Source organism: Bemisia tabaci, chromosome 3 (genome assembly GCF_918797505.1).
Source record: "Bemisia tabaci chromosome 3, PGI_BMITA_v3".
Taxonomy (NCBI): Eukaryota; Metazoa; Arthropoda; class Insecta; order Hemiptera; family Aleyrodidae; genus Bemisia; species Bemisia tabaci.
This window is the reverse complement of record NC_092795.1, coordinates 41,970,379-41,987,088: the sequence shown is the minus strand read 5'-3', so window position 1 is coordinate 41,987,088 and position 16,710 is coordinate 41,970,379. Positions and strand designations below refer to the sequence as shown.

General features: G+C 39.1%; 2 protein-coding genes across 9 annotated transcripts in view; one reads left to right on the top strand and one right to left on the bottom strand.

The window, feature by feature from the left end:
- Positions 1-714: 714 nt before the first annotated feature.
- Lmpt (four and a half LIM domains protein limpet) overlaps positions 715-16,710 on the top strand; it is a 220,117-nt gene continuing 204,121 nt past the window's right edge. For 3 of the 4 annotated variants that reach the window (XM_072298384.1, XM_072298383.1, XM_072298382.1), the window contains exon 1: positions 3,105-3,393. The gene's annotated coding sequence lies outside the window, so the exon portion shown is untranslated. Of the gene's footprint in view, positions 876-3,104; positions 3,394-16,710 lie in introns of those variants that run through there. The other variant, XM_072298381.1, reaches the window with a different exon arrangement.
- Positions 5,602-16,710, bottom strand: part of LOC109039441 (cuticle protein 19) — a 29,917-nt gene continuing 18,808 nt past the window's right edge. For all 5 annotated transcript variants that reach the window (XM_072298389.1, XM_072298390.1, XM_019054920.2 and 2 more), the window contains 2 exons: positions 15,416-15,729; positions 5,602-14,195 (listed from right to left, as the gene is read on the bottom strand). In XM_072298389.1, the coding sequence (XP_072154490.1) occupies positions 15,469-15,729 (261 nt within the window). In that variant the 3' untranslated portion in view covers positions 5,602-14,195; positions 15,416-15,468. The remainder of the gene's footprint in view (positions 14,196-15,415; positions 15,730-16,710) is intronic.

Here is a 16,710-nt window from a genome sequence, read left to right as displayed (position 1 = left end):
TGTTAAAATGAGGTAATTTGAAAGTTAGGGTTTTTGATATGACTCATTTTTTGTCAATTAACATTTACAAAATTCACAATCTCGTGTTAATAGTCGAATCTAGTATAGAATTTGAGTCAAATTTTGTCATGAATTATAACCAAATCCAACCATCCTTCCCTCTTCCGCACCTAATTTGCAATGTGAGTCAAGTTAGTCACGAACAATCCTACGACTCTTTCCTTCGTTCTTTCCTTTTCCTTCTCTTTCTCTTTCTTTATTTTCCTTTTTTTTCCTTCGCTTTTTCTTTTTTTTGGACCAACACAAGGCAGGTGGGGGAGGGCGATAAAATTTCTCCGCCAAATATTTAACCGTGATTGATCCGAAAAAAATTGATCAAAAACCCCACTGCGATCAATGTCAAGTAGTTTGGCCGCTTAAGCAAAGAAAAAAGCGCCGTTGATACCATCAGCACATAAGTTCGCATTCAAACTGTCAGCTTTGATTGCAGCAGTCTCACCGCAAGCTCAACGACAGCTCAGCATTACGTCACCGATGCTCAACGACGGTTCAGCGTTACGTCACCGATGCTCACCGATGACCCAGCAGCGAGCATCGAGCCGGCAACCGCGCTCCCGTCCGGATTCGTAAACCTGTAACGGACGCTCGTCCGCGGGCAGGGGTCGGGCCCGGCTTCAGTGTGGCTTTTGCCCTCGCGCGCTCTTTATTGTTGCGCATCCCGTGCGGTCCCGTCCGCGTCCACGTTTACGTTTACGTCCGCGAACGTCGAGCGTTACCGCGCGTCGAACCGGCTGAATTTCAGCCGCGCGGATCGCCGCTTTACGCTAATCAGCGATCCCCTTTCGCCCCCTCCCGGAGACCGCGAGATTCGAGTGGTGCGTGCTCTGGTGTCAGATTTGGTTTTTCCACCTTACTTTTTTTTGTCAAATTCTTCGAATTTCACATGACGTCATGGATACGTTAAGCCGAAAAAGGAAAGGAAAAAGCTTTTTCTGCTTCCTTCCCTCTTCATAACGCTGTTTTATCATCCCACTTCCTTAATAAAATACGTAATGCTCCTCGGCCTCTCATTCCCCAACAAACGTCAACAAAGAAAAACTCGCTTGTCAGATTTGGTTTTTCCGCGCCTTAACTTTTTTCGTCGAATAGAGAATTTGCAGGCGTCTTGAATTTTGTGAATTTCATCTTTGACACGACACTGCCAGGAAGGCTGATTACGAGGATATCCTTGGTTTCTAAATTGGGCAATTATCGGAGAGAATATGACAAAATAACCTAATCTGCTAAAATACATGTGTTTAAATGGGAAATGCCGCCGGATGACGTCACAAGGCGGTGCATTTTCTCATTTTTAAATCTATTTTTCTCCAAATTCCCATGTCAGAAAAAAATGAAGAAAAATACTGCGAACTCAGCTCATTAGGCACTCTCAGATGAAGCAATACAATTTTTGTGTGCAAATTCTCCATTCTTCAAACACATGACGTCATGGATACGTCAAGCAAAAAAAAAAAAGAGAAAAAAGCTTTTCCCTCTTCATAACGCGGTTTTATCATCCCACCTTTTTAATGAAATACGTACTGCTACTCGACCTCTTACTCCTCAACAGACGTAAACTAAGAAAAGCTCACTAATAACTCCCTTGATTTTTCCTGCTTTTTTATTCGTGAAAACACGAAAAGAGACTTAAAGGGAAGGAGTAAACGGAGGTAAAACAAGTGGTCTGAAAATGTTTCAATTGCAAAGTCGAGAAGAGAGAGGATAATGAAACAAACGAGTAAATTTATCAACACAATAATTATAACAAGATGGTGAGACATGATGTGAAAAAAATTCTCTTTAAAAGTGTACATTTATGCACCTTAACGCGGCCCTTTCTTCCCTCGTAACGCACCTGTAACCTGTAACGCAGCTTAGACCTTCACCCCTAGAGCATCATGTACCTACATGTCTTTCGACTATCCTTCTAGGTTGGGAGAGTTGGGGACCGATTTTTTGCCATGATTACTGACGCATGCCGTCTAATGCTGTCTCAAATACAGTAACTTCGAAGGGAGAGTGAAGAGTGTTACCATGTCCATATGGGCTTCCCTCTGCTAGCTTCATCATTTTTACGCTGTTCAGTGGGCCCTCAAAATTTAGCTTAAACAAACCTAATCTACAGAAATTTGTATTACAGAGGTAGCAATGATAGATACTCAAAGTGAAAAAGTTATTTTGGGCAAATACATTCATCAAAGTGGTCAGAGCTTCTTCTTGAAGTTCGTAAATAGAAAATCCACATTAAGCTCAGATCTCCGTCGCCTCATTGTTTGTTTACCATGATCCAAAAATGGATACGGGAGGGGATACCATGAAAGCCTAATACTTGCCGATCAATCAGAAATTGACATCTTTTTTGGTAGAAAGTGGCAGTCTTCTGCCTAGATCGGTACTTCGTTATAACCTAGATACTGAATTTTCTTAATCAGCCTAGCGCAAGTTAAGGCCAGCTTAAGCTCTCTGATTGGCGAAGCCCGATGATACAAAATTTGGGGCCAATGCAACACTACCGGGCTAAGCAAGAACGCCGTAAATCCATCAATATGTTCCCGCGTTTTTTGGAACTTAACGCTTAATAAAATAAAAACTGTTTCAACTAATGCTCTTCAAATTTTCAGGCTAAGTTCTTAATAGTATTTGCGAAGGAATTCTGTAAAAACATTGTCCGAAGGCACACAAGTTTTTCTGCTATGATACATTGTTTCCAAAAAATTTAAAATGGCGTTTATGGCATTTTAAATTGTTTGGAAAAAATGTATCATAGCAAAAAAACTAGTGTACGTGGGGCCAATGTTTTTACAGAGTTCTTTCTCAAATGCTATCAAGAACTTAACTTAAAAATCTGAGGTGCACAGGTAAAACAGTTTATATTTTATAAAGTGTTAAGTTTCAAAAACCGCGGGAAAATCTTGATGGATTTACGGCATTCTTGCTTAGCACGGCAGTGTATTCCGGGTAGGACATAGAATAATATTAAGTTAATTTTCATCAAATAAAACCAGCCCGATCTGGCAACAGTGCACGCCTAATTCCTCCTTAATAGCGATGGGTTTCCAAGACAGTTGATTTAGTGTTTCATCTGTTTTGTTTACCGTCGCACACCGCGGCCGCCGTGCTCCGTGCTCTGTGCGTGTGTGTTTCCGAATTTTGTGTTTTCGGCCCCAGTCTCCCCCCGAGACGTTACGTGGACCGCAGCGTTATCCCAGCGTTCCCACTTCGGGATCTTGACCTTACCGCGAGCATCCTCGGCGATCCCAGTTTATTTCAAGAACGGTCATTGTGTCGACGATCGCGGTGAATTCCGCGACGATTAAAAGTGAATTCCGTTGGTGATAAGCGTCGTTGTTATCAGTGCGTGGTGCTCCGTATTTTCCCTCAGCTCTCTTGTACGATTAGTTTCCAGGCTATCTCCAATTTTGCAATCGATTTCGCTACAGTGTCAGTCTCGATCGGACTGTTGAGCGTTGAACGAGCCTATCGAACGATGATTCATGAGTCTTGCCGTCAAGTGATTACCGGTCGTTTGGGGCTCGTGGCTTCATGCGAGTTAGGCTTGATTAGCGTTCTACAGTCCAATAATCTGTTATCTCGTCGTAAAATTTGTAAATCCAATTTGATATAAAGTAGAGTTGAAGAAAAAACACCCTGTGCAAGGCTCCCAAATGCATCGGGACGTGCGAAAACCGCTAATGTCGATTTTTCCAGTCGTAAGTGTTTTTTTTTAGTTCATAATACTTTTAAAGAGTTGACATAAGCGTAAAAGTGATGAAATGGCTCGTTTTAGGATTAAGGAAACCCAAAGACGACTTTTAAAGCCACTTTCGTGGTTGCTATCAACTCCGAAAAGTTTTATGAACTCAAAAAAATTAAAGACATGAAAAATGGACATTAACGGTTTTTGCTAGTCCCGATTCAAATCTAAGGAATTGTTGAACTATCTCGGACACCATAGTCCTCACATTATTGTAGTTGAAATTTGTATTTATTTATTTTTTCATGCATCGTATTATCTTTATTTTGAGTTTTAAAAATGCCTAAGTAAGTTCCAAATTTTGAAGCCGAATCAGCCAGAAATATTTCCATTTAGATGGAAGTCTATCGTATTTGCCCATCGGTTCTTTATCTTTTTAAAAAATGCATCTGCTAAATTTGGAGCCACAGTTCAAAATTTTGAGAAAACGACCCCAACGAAAGAACTTGCCAAATTGATGGAGATATCAAACTGCGCTCCGGCTGTACTGACAGTTAATTTTAGGATAGAATTTCAGAACAAACAAAATACATTTTGAAGTTGAAATTTGCAGTCATGAATGTAAAACATACAGTGACTATAACTTCGATTAAATTTATTTTCTTTTAATAATTTGAAAAGTAACTGCTTTATTCACATCAGGAACCAAGAAGGGAACAAATGAGAATGGGCCTGTTGCAAACTTTTGCTAGAGCAAAAATAAGAGTGGTTTCTTATAGATAATGCCCTAAAAATCACGATGAGCGCATCGGCAAAGTCTGAAATGCACTCATAACTTCACAATCTGCGTAAGAAATGTGCGTTTTTTTGAGCTTCCCGCTTCAAAAACGATACTACGGCACAGGTGAACATTTTGTTAGAGGAGTCGTTCCATCGTCGGCAATACTCATCATGGCCGACGACAATCCGCCAAAATACCTCTGATGGGACGAGATAACACCTGAACAGGATTAGACCAGATAACAATCGGCGTGTTTACGTTCATATTTTCCTCACCCGCCTTAATTGACCTTGAACGCTCCTCGAATTACGCGCGGAACTGCGCAAGCGTCGGCCATGATGAATATTGCCGACGATGGAGCGACTCCTCTAACAAAATGTTCACCTGTGCAGTGGTATCGTTTTTGAAGCGGGAAGCTCAAAATAACGCAATTTTCTTACGCAGATTGTGAAGTTATGAGTGCATTTCAGACTTTGCCGATGCGCTCATCGTGATTTTTGAGGCATTATCTATCAGAAACAACTCTTATTTTTGCTCTAGCAAAAGTTTGCAACAGGCCCATTGAAGTATCATTCTCAAATATTCTAATCCCTGTCAAGTTCAACATGCATGTGTAATATTTTGGCAATTTGAACGTTATCTAAATTTTTATCTGAGATTTGCGGCCGAAGACATCTCTCAGGCTGCTGATTTACATTTTATTGAATATTTTATTTCTTCATCAATTCCCTTTTGAGTATGGAACGTAATAAAAAATGTACAACTTTTACGACGAGAATAACACGATAGTCGGAAAGTGTTTCACTGAAAGTAGAATTAAATAATCTCTCGCTTCCCAATACCGCATTGTTTTATGTCGTAGATGGTGTTTAGTTGTGCTATTGGTGTATTTATCAGTCATTAAAAATACATGCTTTTGCATCTACGTACATGCTTTCCATTCGATGTTTATCATCCTAAATTGGTTGAAAAATGTTCCGTCAGTGAGAAGTGATATGTTACTCCACTTAGTTCGTATGGATTACCACATATTTTTCTCAAAGGATATACTTTATTAGACTTGGCAGCTAAGTGACCGGGTTTGAAAAATTGAATCCATTTTTAATGCTTTATCTAACGTGGTGGAGGGTTTGCTGTGATGGTCTATTGACTTAAGATCTTTGCATGTTAAAATGTTTGAACTAGAAAAACACGTATCTCGAGTCGCAAAATTTTTACATTGATTTCGTTTTGTTTCCAGTAAATGTAGTTTAGTTTCTTCTTCACGTAAACGGATCGTTACTTTTTTTTCAACTTTGCCTAATTTAAAAATCCTTTGTGTCCTTTTTTTATTTTTTTCACGTGCACCGTTAATTACTGGTGTTCTCGCTCAGTCGAGATAAGTGTTTTTCGAGTTTTTTCTCTTGTTTTTTTCACTAATATTATTAATAATATAAAATGCATTTTGGAATTGGTTTGCATGTTAAATATTAAGGTTTCCGATGCTAGTGAAAGTTTTCCCATTTTTGAATGGACACGCGTTTAGCCGATGTTCTGGTGACCCCCACAATTTTCGAGAATGAGTTTGGTGATTGTTCCCAAGAGAGTGAAGGCAGCAGTGGCGTGGCGTGCTTTGCGATATATCGATTGATACGCCACGAAAGCTATGAAAAAAGATCGATTATCGGGGTGTTCGCAGCGAACACCTTAGCAATCGATTCTTTACCATAGATTCAAATGGGGAGATATCGATAATCGATCATTCACGTGACGCCACTGGAAGACAGACACGTCTTACTAGTTTGTCTGTCATTAATAGTCGTAGTGCTAAAACTGTTTTTGACTTTATTAGTGGCGAATCTCAAAATTTGATCGAAAATTTGTTTTTTTTTTCTCTCTCCCTTTTACACCTACGTATTCAGAATGAACGACACAGATGCTAATTTTTCGAGTCATCCGAATATATCAGTTTTTAAAAAAATTATTTGCCGTATACCAGCAGAACTACAAATAAGTTAGGCCTATACGAAGGTTTCCCACTTTCGCGCATCGATTAATTGGGACCTAGATACTATGCAGCCAAAAATATTTTGCTGGGCCATTTGTTTCCATGCTAAGTATTCACGACAGGTGCACATCATTTTGGCATCAGTTCGAATTTTACAGCGTGACTAGTTGACCGGAAGCATTACTTAAAATTAGCAATCAAGACATAATTGCATAATGCCTCGGCACAATCTTGTAAGCGTATACATTCAAGTAGCGAATACAATAGTGTAATTAAGATTCAAATCCAGTATTTCATTTTGCATCCTCTCTTTTTTTATGTATTGTCATCAAGTAACCAAACTCGTACACGATTAAAAGGATAATTTTGCCTCAGGGTTGGATTCTAGAAGGTCTTTGAGAAATTACATGAAAACTTTCATGGTAGGATACGCGAACTTCGATATCATATTTACTTTGATAGAAGATGTTACGGTTTTTTTTTAAATACTCATAATAACATCAGTTGTCTGATGTATGAATCCGTTGAAACCATCGGCATACAAAGTGTCATAAATTACGAAAATTTTAAGAGGTAGGTTTGCCTTCCATTACTTTGATATTGTTAGCCCCTCTGTCTCACCAATCGATGTTGCTCACGCTCGCTATGAACAACCTATCTGTGTGCCACACAAACATATTGGCAACTTTGTTATTCGCGAACGCGTTCGTTTATTTTTTGGACCCTTCAAAAAGCGATATCTTCCTCAATATTTGACGTAGAAACGTGAAACGTCTTATAATTATATTAATTGAGAGATCATCCGTAAAAGATTGGTTAAATCACGCAGCCATTTTCCTCGCAGATATCTAACACCTTTAACTAAGATTCCTGAACTGAGATGGGAGGGGAAAAAAAGAAGAATCAAATCTGATTTCGTCATTGAATTTATACTCTGCATGCACGTTGTCGTGACTTGGATGCGATTGACGACCAGTCGGTTGCGGAACAATTGATGGACAGTGTCCCGTTTTGGGGTTTACACTTCGTTATGCTGTCATCTTAAAAAGGGAATAATTAGAATGGAGCCTTGAACTGAGCTTTGAGCTTACGCTGAGAAGGCTTCAAAAGGTGTGCTCGAAAAGTTTCATTGTCTCCCATTTTGCGCGCAAGTGGGAATTTTTTACTGGATTCACAGTCGTCCTTTAAACTCACGTTTTAAAATATTTACAATTGGCTGTATGATAGCCTGCAACCTATAAAGTCTATGGATACTTGATCACGCATGCTATACTTACCCTAATTTCTCATAATATATCTCCTCTGGGGTGCCCAGGAAAGCATGCAGATAATGATCATCGAGATGAACATATCTGGAGTGACCTCTCTGCGTATATTTCTCGCATCTTGACCTCGGATTTTTTCCTATCCGTTTGCAATTTGATCGCGGTGTCAGCTCAAGAGAACCAGTTCAGCTACGCTTATTGTAGTTCCAAGAAAAAAGGATTGCAAATTCCATGTTGCATGACAAGGTTGGATAAATTACGACCAATCTAAGAATCTTTTGCCGTATGTATGAGGTATTTAGCTGAAATAATTCATCTGGCAACAAGTGCAGTGGTGCCGTTAATTGGACGTGTTTATGCTAAAAAGATCTATGTCTCGCGCAAACCCTATATGCACATAGTTTCTTTCGGCATAAATACATCCAATTATTAGTGGTAACATTATCTCTGTGTCAGGGACTAGACATGATTTAGCTTTTTAGTCGGAAGCACTATCTCGAGCTTAAAATTGTTCAAAATGTTCCCAAAATATCCTCTCTCAAAGGAAGAAAGAAAGAAAGAAAGACAAAAAAAGCGCATGTATTTTTCCAAAGTATTTCATAAAAACAGATCAACACAATGAGGAGTTCAGAAATCAGCTGCCGAACGAGATGATTACAAGTATTTTCTATACAGATAATCATTTTAAAATGTTGTATTAAAAGAAGGGGGTCACTATTTGAAAATTTCGAAACACGTGGGGGAGGTGGGGGGGTTACCACGCACTTCCTCCTTCTTTAGTTACCTCTGGTGTGCCAAGTTTCTAAATATCAAGAAAAGGTGCCCCTTCCTGTAAAGGAATAGGTTTGTGTTTTACCATTTTTTAAAATTTGCCCCCTGTTCCTGAAAATCTCAGGGATGCTCCTTTTTTTGAGACACCCTGTATAACTCAACGGAGGAATATAGGTAAAAGTTAAACTCCGCTACAGAAAGAGCACGAAAGTTCTCTCGAAAGTTATCGCATCAACTTTTTTAATTTTTACTCGAGAGATTAAAACTCTGCTCAATTTTCAAAGCTCGTTCAAAGCTTGCATTCGTTCTTCATTTTTTCATCACCTATCCATTTGTAACGTTGCACTGCTGAAGGGCACCAATCACCAAATCGATGCAGTACTTCCGAAGTGGCATTATCTCGTGTTTGTCGTGACAGATAACGCCCGGTGCTTCAACATCTGTTGATTGTCCGTGGCCATGATGTGTCAGACATAAGCTGGAGGAGATTATTGAACCGCTTAAACTGCATGACTTACTTAGAATTTTTCAATGAAAAACGGCCTATGTTAAAAGTAATGCAAAATAAGCGTATTTTTTTATCGTTAACAAATTTAGAGAGAGGCTCATAAAATGCCAATACAATGAGGTACCCGTCTGAATCTTATGATCAGAATCGAGTTCTTTTTTCAGAGCTCAAAATCAGTGGACTGAAAAATCCAAGGGGAAATCATCTCACGGCTGCTTAAATGATCCTTCAGGTACTCTAAGGATTAAAAATCAAAACTTAAGGGTTTATGCACACAATGCCATTTGAGGGTCAATTGGACGGATTTATGCTAAAAGGAACTATGTCGCACGTAAAACCTATGCACATAGTTCCTTTTAGCATAAATACACGCCCAATTATGAGGCCATCTTCACTCGATAACGTGACGACCGCATCTATTTAGAGCTCATTAAGAAAGATAATTTGTATGCCCTTCAATACTCACAGCCCAACGTGACTTGAAGTATACCTGACGTGTACCTGCATTAGTATGCAAGAGAAATCCCTCTGTTGCCCGTTAAATATAGGTAATTGTGTTAATTACAAACTGGAAACGTCAATATTATTAAAATTCTGAGTTAGATGTGTGGATAAAATTGAGCTTACTCATTTTCAGCAGTTGAGTGGGTGGCCAAAGTTACAGAAATATACCTCGTTTGTTATGAGAGGCTCTGCACATTCCGATCTTTCCTCCTCACACAGAGAAGAAAAATCACGGCAGTTTTAAAGAATTGCCGTTGAGTAGTTTTCCGTTTAAATAACAAAGTATGACAGGAAGTCTACGACGACTCACAGTGGATAGAGTCAATTAGAGAGGTCGGACATGAAATTTTTGACCAAAACTGCAAATTTTAATGTTTAATTTGTCACATTTTAAATTAAAAGGGTTGCTCAAAGAAAATTTCACGATAATACCAATGGAACCCCTCTTAAACCATCAAAGTTTTGTATGAACGGAGTTATAAGTGTTTAAAGTTTCCAAATTTTGTCCGACCTCTCCTATTGACTCGATCCACTGTGCGACGTCGCAAATAGAGTCATGTGATTGCCGACTTAGGCACACCGCTGATATCCTCAATTGTCAGGGAATTTTACCAAATAATGCGACAGAGAAATCAGGAAATTGTCGCAGGGAAATTAATTTTCTAAATTCTGTGGCTACCCTGACTTAAGCTTTTAAAAAAAGTCCGATTGTCAAGATTTCGGATTTCATAGCGACATTCTATTTAGAGTGTACATTCAGCCCACCGCGAGATAAATGAAAGGATCCCTATCCTGAATTTGTTTGTCAGGGAATTTAATTTTCTAAATTCTGTGGCAACCCTGACTTAAGCTTTTAAAAAAAGTCTTATAGTCAAGATTTCGGATGTCAAAGCGACATTCTATCTAGAATGTATATTCAGCCCTCCGCGAGGTAAATGAAGGGATCCCTATCCTGAATTTGTGAGCGCCACCCTCCCGGAGGCTCGTAAATCCGACCGCGACCTTTGATTGATAAACACGGCGTGGCGCAAGGTCAAGGTGCAGTTTTTTTGCGCGGGGTGATGCCTGATGCGTGGCGACCTTGCTCCAGTGATTAGCTGTAGCGCGGGGGCGCGTAATTAACTCGAGTTCGGCGAGTCATTAAAGACACCCTCGGCCACTAATCAGGTCACCACCAGGGGAGAACTTCGCCGTCGTCGTCTTTCACCAGTCAATCGATCGGAAACCAATCCAAAATGCCTGGTACCTCGTAAAAGCCAAATTTCAGGCAAAACATAATCAACACCGGAAAAAAAAACACATTGGATCTAGAGTCCAGACTTTTGAAAACATTGACAAGAAAACGGACTCTTGATTCAATCAGATTTAATCTTAAATCAAAAGGAAATCCGCTCAAATTAAGAGGCTTGGCTCTTGATTTAAGCTTAAATCTGATTGAATCAAGAGAGTTTTTTCTTGTCGATGTTTTTAAGAGTCTGGACTCTAGATTCAATGTGTTTTTTTCCCAGTGCAGAGATAAACTGACGCATTAAAATAAATCGAAAATATCACTGAAAAAAACAGTTCGGTCGTGTGTACCAAAGTTCGGTGTTCCATATCATCTCAAGGAATCCGCTTTGTCAAACTGGAATTTCGGTTTTTCAAACCGAACTTTCGGTTTATCAAACGGAACTTTCGGTTTATCAAACGGAACTTTCGGTTTATCAAACGGAACTTTCGGTTTATCAAACGGAACTTTCGGTTTATCAAACGGAACTTTCGGTTTATCAAACTAAACTTTCGGTTCGTGTAACCGAATTTGTGCGATAAAGTGAACTGATGGACGAAGTTTGGTCGCGTATGCCGAACGTTCGGCTCAGTGGCGTGGCGTGCTTTGCGATGTATCGATTGTCATGCCATTTAAACCAATGGAAAAGGATCGATAATCAGGGCGTTTGCTGCGAACACCTTGATAATCGATTCTTTACCATAGGTTTAATTGGCAGGACAATCGATATATCGCAAAGCCACTGGTTCGGCTCCACGAACTGAAAGTACAGTTTGTTAACCGATGATATGGAACACCGAAAGTTCGGTTCACATAGCCGACTTTTTTTTCATTGTATATTTATAGACCCCATCACGGTAAAAAGTGTTAGGGGCTATCCCCTAGAATTATGGCAGCATCCCCAATTTGTTGGATGTTAAGGAAATTTCCAATTATTTGTGGTTGTACTGCAACATTTGGGTCAGTAACCTAATTTATTAGGGTAGTGCCGCAATTAATTGGGGTGCCACCACAATTAATTGCAAATGCCTGTATCGCTCAAAAATTCTTTCCGTACATACTTTCATCCTCCCTTTGGCGCAACCAGTTTTGAAAGTCGACTTTAAGATTTGCCTAATGATGAATAATGACCAAATAGTGTCGAGCAATCATTTAGCAATTTCAACCTAATTTGCAAGAACTCACCTATCGAAGCAATCGCCCTGACATTCGTTAGTCATTATTCGGCGATTTTTTTTTATTTTTTGTTCAACAAGTTTTAACTCGAAAGTAAATTCACTGTTGATTAGATCTCATTTTCAGAATGGTAACAAGATATTTTCATTTTCAACGCGTATTTTTTAGTATGCGTTAGTACTTCCCAGTACGTTGGAGAGAACGAATTTAACAGTGAAGATTTCTTTGGAGGAAAATGAATAAAAGTAGAATGCGTTTTAAAATTTTTTATTGATCATTCGAACGAAAAAAGTATGAATTAGATCAATTAATAAGGAAGAAGAAAAAGATAAAGAAAAAGAAAAGAAATAATAAGCCCACAAAACAAGTATTCGTGGTTCAGAATGCTGGTGAAAACCGTCAAAAATACAACCAACAATGTAATCAGTTGGAAAAAGGCAATTATTTCATTATATAGGAACTTATTTGAATGATTATTCTATTTACAGGTACTAAAAGTTTAACTCTAGTATTCATATATACTCAAAAACTAACATAAACCAAATTGCCTGTAACGGCGAATGTAACGGAAGCACAAACATAAAAAAATACTGATATTTGGTTTACGGCAGTTTAATGCATTGAACTGCATATCATTTTTCCCCTAAGAAAATTACTTACAAACTTAAAATTCATTCTTCACACATCTATGAAATAAAGTAAAAAATTAAAAGTGTAGGTTCTGTGATATAACTAATTACTTTCCTACTTGTTTCAAAGAAAAACTTAAGTACCTATACACCTTACTACTAAAATATAAAAAAATGACCAATTGGATCAATTGGAATTCCAAGCACAAACATAGATCATACGTTTAGAAACTGCCTCAGATATTTACCTGAGTGAAAAATTTTGCTTATTTTCAATGATGTTGAAGTGGTGTCTGCTATAATTTACCAAAACTTTCACTCTCGTAAAATTCTCGTGACCTAGATTTAGAGGAAAGTTTCATTTTCCTCCAAAACAAATCCAGGAGGATTTTACGTTGGAACCCAATGCCGAGGAAAGTCTCTGAAAGAATGATCAGTTTGCACTAAAAATAACAAATTTCTTGAAATTATCGCACCTAAATATTATGTAGCACTTGTATGTTATGAAAAATGTAAGACTAGTTCAATTTGTTCGTTTCATAGACTTGAAAAAGTAGAATATCTACACTTACCTAAACCAGTCCAATATACGGTTGTAAAGTATAAAAGTATAAAAAATGGAAGCAAATTGACAGCAAAAAAATTCCCACCCTTAAAGCGAATTAGCGCCGTAAAATTGCTTTCAATTCCAATTTAATAATTGTTTTATTAGTATTCATACAGGGTTGTTTACACGAAGAGCCCAAAACGCCGATTCCCCTTAATTTTAAAGCAAAGCATAAAATGAGTTTATGGCTTATAGTATGTCATTTTCCCGGTCCTGAAAGAAGTTTCCCAAGTAATTTACATATCATGATTGAGATAGAAGTTGAAAATTTGGCAGTGCGTACTCAGCAATATATTCTGAGCAGCTTCTCATAAAATTGCGATACGATTTACAAAATGTAAAAAAAAAAAATGTCTTCAGTATTTATAAAATTGCAAGCTTTTTCTGCCACCCCCGTTCCAAGCTTTTGCCACGTCTTGTGATGGAGAATTTCGTAAAACTAACAGGTTAGTGTTTCGACATGAGTGTTTTTTTTTCTTAATTAAAAATAATACTCTTTTTCAGTTCAATTTTCAATTTTTTTGGCGTAAAGCATTGTCCCTAGCTTGTAACCAACAATTTGCAATTTTTTTTTTTTGTCTTGAATGTAACTGTTTCATGTATTAAAGATCAGTCAATGTTTAAAAAAGAGAGTACGTCTAGTAATTTTCAGTCGTTTAAGCAATTATTACATTGTTGCATTTGCAAATGTATTTTAGGTCATGGCATAAGTACATAGATTCCCTTTCCAGAGTCAGCTCTTTGATCAAGTTAGTTTTTGTAGTCTGGTATAAAATAATTTGAACATCTGTTATCATGTACCTAGAGACAACGTTTGATGAAATTTCAAAAAAAAAAAATTGTAGGTGTCCCATTTAAGTAATTTCTGTAAGTAGTTCAACGGTTGAGCAATGATAGTTATTTACTTCATGAACATGTTCACGCATAGGATCGGTGAAACTTACTTCCCATCAAATAGGTAGAGACACTGGAACAGAGAACAAGAATAAATGAAACTTTGCTTCAAGAAGAATTTTTTCATTAAGTAGCACTGCAGTCAGCTTAAGATAAGAAGGACTTATATTAGAGTCATTAGTACGAAGTTTTAAGTTTACTCGTCAATATACAATTTAGTTCCTCTCGGTGGCTGTACGAATGCTCATCCTGTAAAGGCAAGGTTTAAATAGAAACAAATTTGTAAAGGACCCTATAAGAAAGTAAAAAAAAACCGACCAGTCAATAATGGAGGGGGTAGGGCCAGATTCTGGACTCGTGTAGATTTCCCTTTATTCATAAGATAGGCAACACCAGCTCTGAGGAGCAGTAATAGTGGCATGTAAGTAATAAGGGTACATAGTTCATTAAACAATTCATTCAACTGGTGCACTTCAGGTGCAGTGTGCACACTGCACCTGAGACAGAGACCCTCCACTAGTACCTTGGCCATGGTGGAAGCTTTTACTTTCGGGACTTCAGCATTCTACTGTTGACTTACCTATGGTTGATGTTCAACAACGTGTTGGTAGTTCCGTTTTGCAAACAAGCCGAAAATGGCCGAAGTTTGGGAAACTTGCTTGGCTCATGACGTCACCCGAAGCTCATCATCCACCATGTAGGTAGGTCAACAGCCGAAATTAGGGTGATGACTGTTGCTCCCTTATAATTGGACGTATTTCTACCAAACAGACCTATGTGCAAGTGAGAAATATGGGGTGTGCTCGTTAGTTCTCTTTGCGTAAGAGTGAATGAGAATAATAAAGCGCCAGTGACGTAAGCGGCAACGAAAGAGCGCCGGCACAACGGGGAGATCGTTGGAGGGAGTCTTTAACTCATGAGCCCTGTTCACAACGCTCTCTTGCCATGCCCGCGGCTCATGAATCCCGCATTCAGTTGGCACATAGGTCTCTTTGATAGAATGTAAAATCCCGCTTTTCCAATTCTACAAAAGGAATCACGCCCACTTTTACATTGCTTCTTATGCAGCTTCCACGAGCACACCCCATATTTCTCACCTCCACATAGGTCTGTTTCGTAGAAATACGTCCAATTGTCCATAAGGAATTGTTGAATCCCCGAAAGTAAAAGCCTCCCCCTGTCGCCAAGAGTCCAGTGGAGGGTCTCTTGTCTCTGGTCTCTTGTTTCTGGTCTCATTGTCAGGTGCAATGTGCACACCTTGAGTCTATGAGGTTAGGTAATGTGGGAACTCACTGTTGACGACTGCTGCGGGCGAATCGCCCACGGTCGGTGTCCGGTCTGGCGGGTCAGTAGTCGTCGAGGCCCGAGGGGAAGGCCGAGCCGGAGGGGGGTTCCTGGGGCTCCCGATCCCCGTCCTCGCGCGTGACGGTGGCGTGGAAACCGTTGTCCTTGTCCGCCGTGTACTCCACCAGCCGGGTGCTGCCGTCCGGCTCCAGGAGCTTGTAGGCCCCCTTCACCAGGTCGCCGTCGCGGTGCTCCCACTGGGACTTGATGTCGTTCGTGTTCGGGTCGTGGATCGAGTAGTCGAACTTGTAGGCCGAGGGCGGCTGCAACCACCAACACACACATATTAATAAACGAGAAGCATAGAGGCAGACCCAACAGCTTGCCAACTCATTGCCGGATCCAGCAATTTGGCAACACCGGATTTTCTCCATTTAAACCTATGAAAATGTATCGATTCTTAGAGGGGCCAGGTGCTCCGACAAGAATCGATTATCTAGCATAGGTTTAAATGGAGTAAATTCGGTGTTGCCAAATTGCTGGATCAGTCATCGTATTACCTTAAATGTAGTAAATAAAATTAGTTTTAGTCAAGAACTGTGGTTGAATTTAACATCCTTCCGGTAAGAGTAACTCAAAGCGGATCAAAAATATAGTTCATTCAATATTAAATTATTTTTTATCGGCATACAAACTCGCTAGGAATGCAATGTGGTACATAATAATATACCACGTGCTTAACTTAATGTGCCGGAATTCTAAGGAATTCGTCGCGCCATTCGTAATTTACTTAGTGATGTTCATGGTGGCAGTAACAAGAGCAATAATCTCTCTAAAAGCCAAAGTTTAAATTCTCTCAAAACTCATTAAAAATCCATCAAAACTTCTCTGAAGGTGGGACACACTCAAAAATATGAAACTAAGTTCAATTTTAGACGATCCATTTTTTCTGTGAACAAATTTATTCAACGGCCCATCCTTGAAGTATTTTCGCCTGTTGTTGCTCGATCATGGGTGATACTATCACGCTTCGTTTGGTGTTTGGATCAAGAACGAATGTTGGCGGACTTGGCGCCAAGAAAAACAAAAAGCGGGTCAAAAATGAACAAATAAACAAACGCCTTCTGTCAATAGCAGACTGGAAAAGAACGATACATTGAGATTCGTCCTCTTGTTACAAAGTTGCAGTTACAATCATTCGCTTCAATGCAGGTATATTTGGTGAGGAGCCAGTCCAACTGAATTCGACTTCGCCCAATTATATTCAATATTTTCTCATTGAAGCGGGAAAGTAAATATCATAA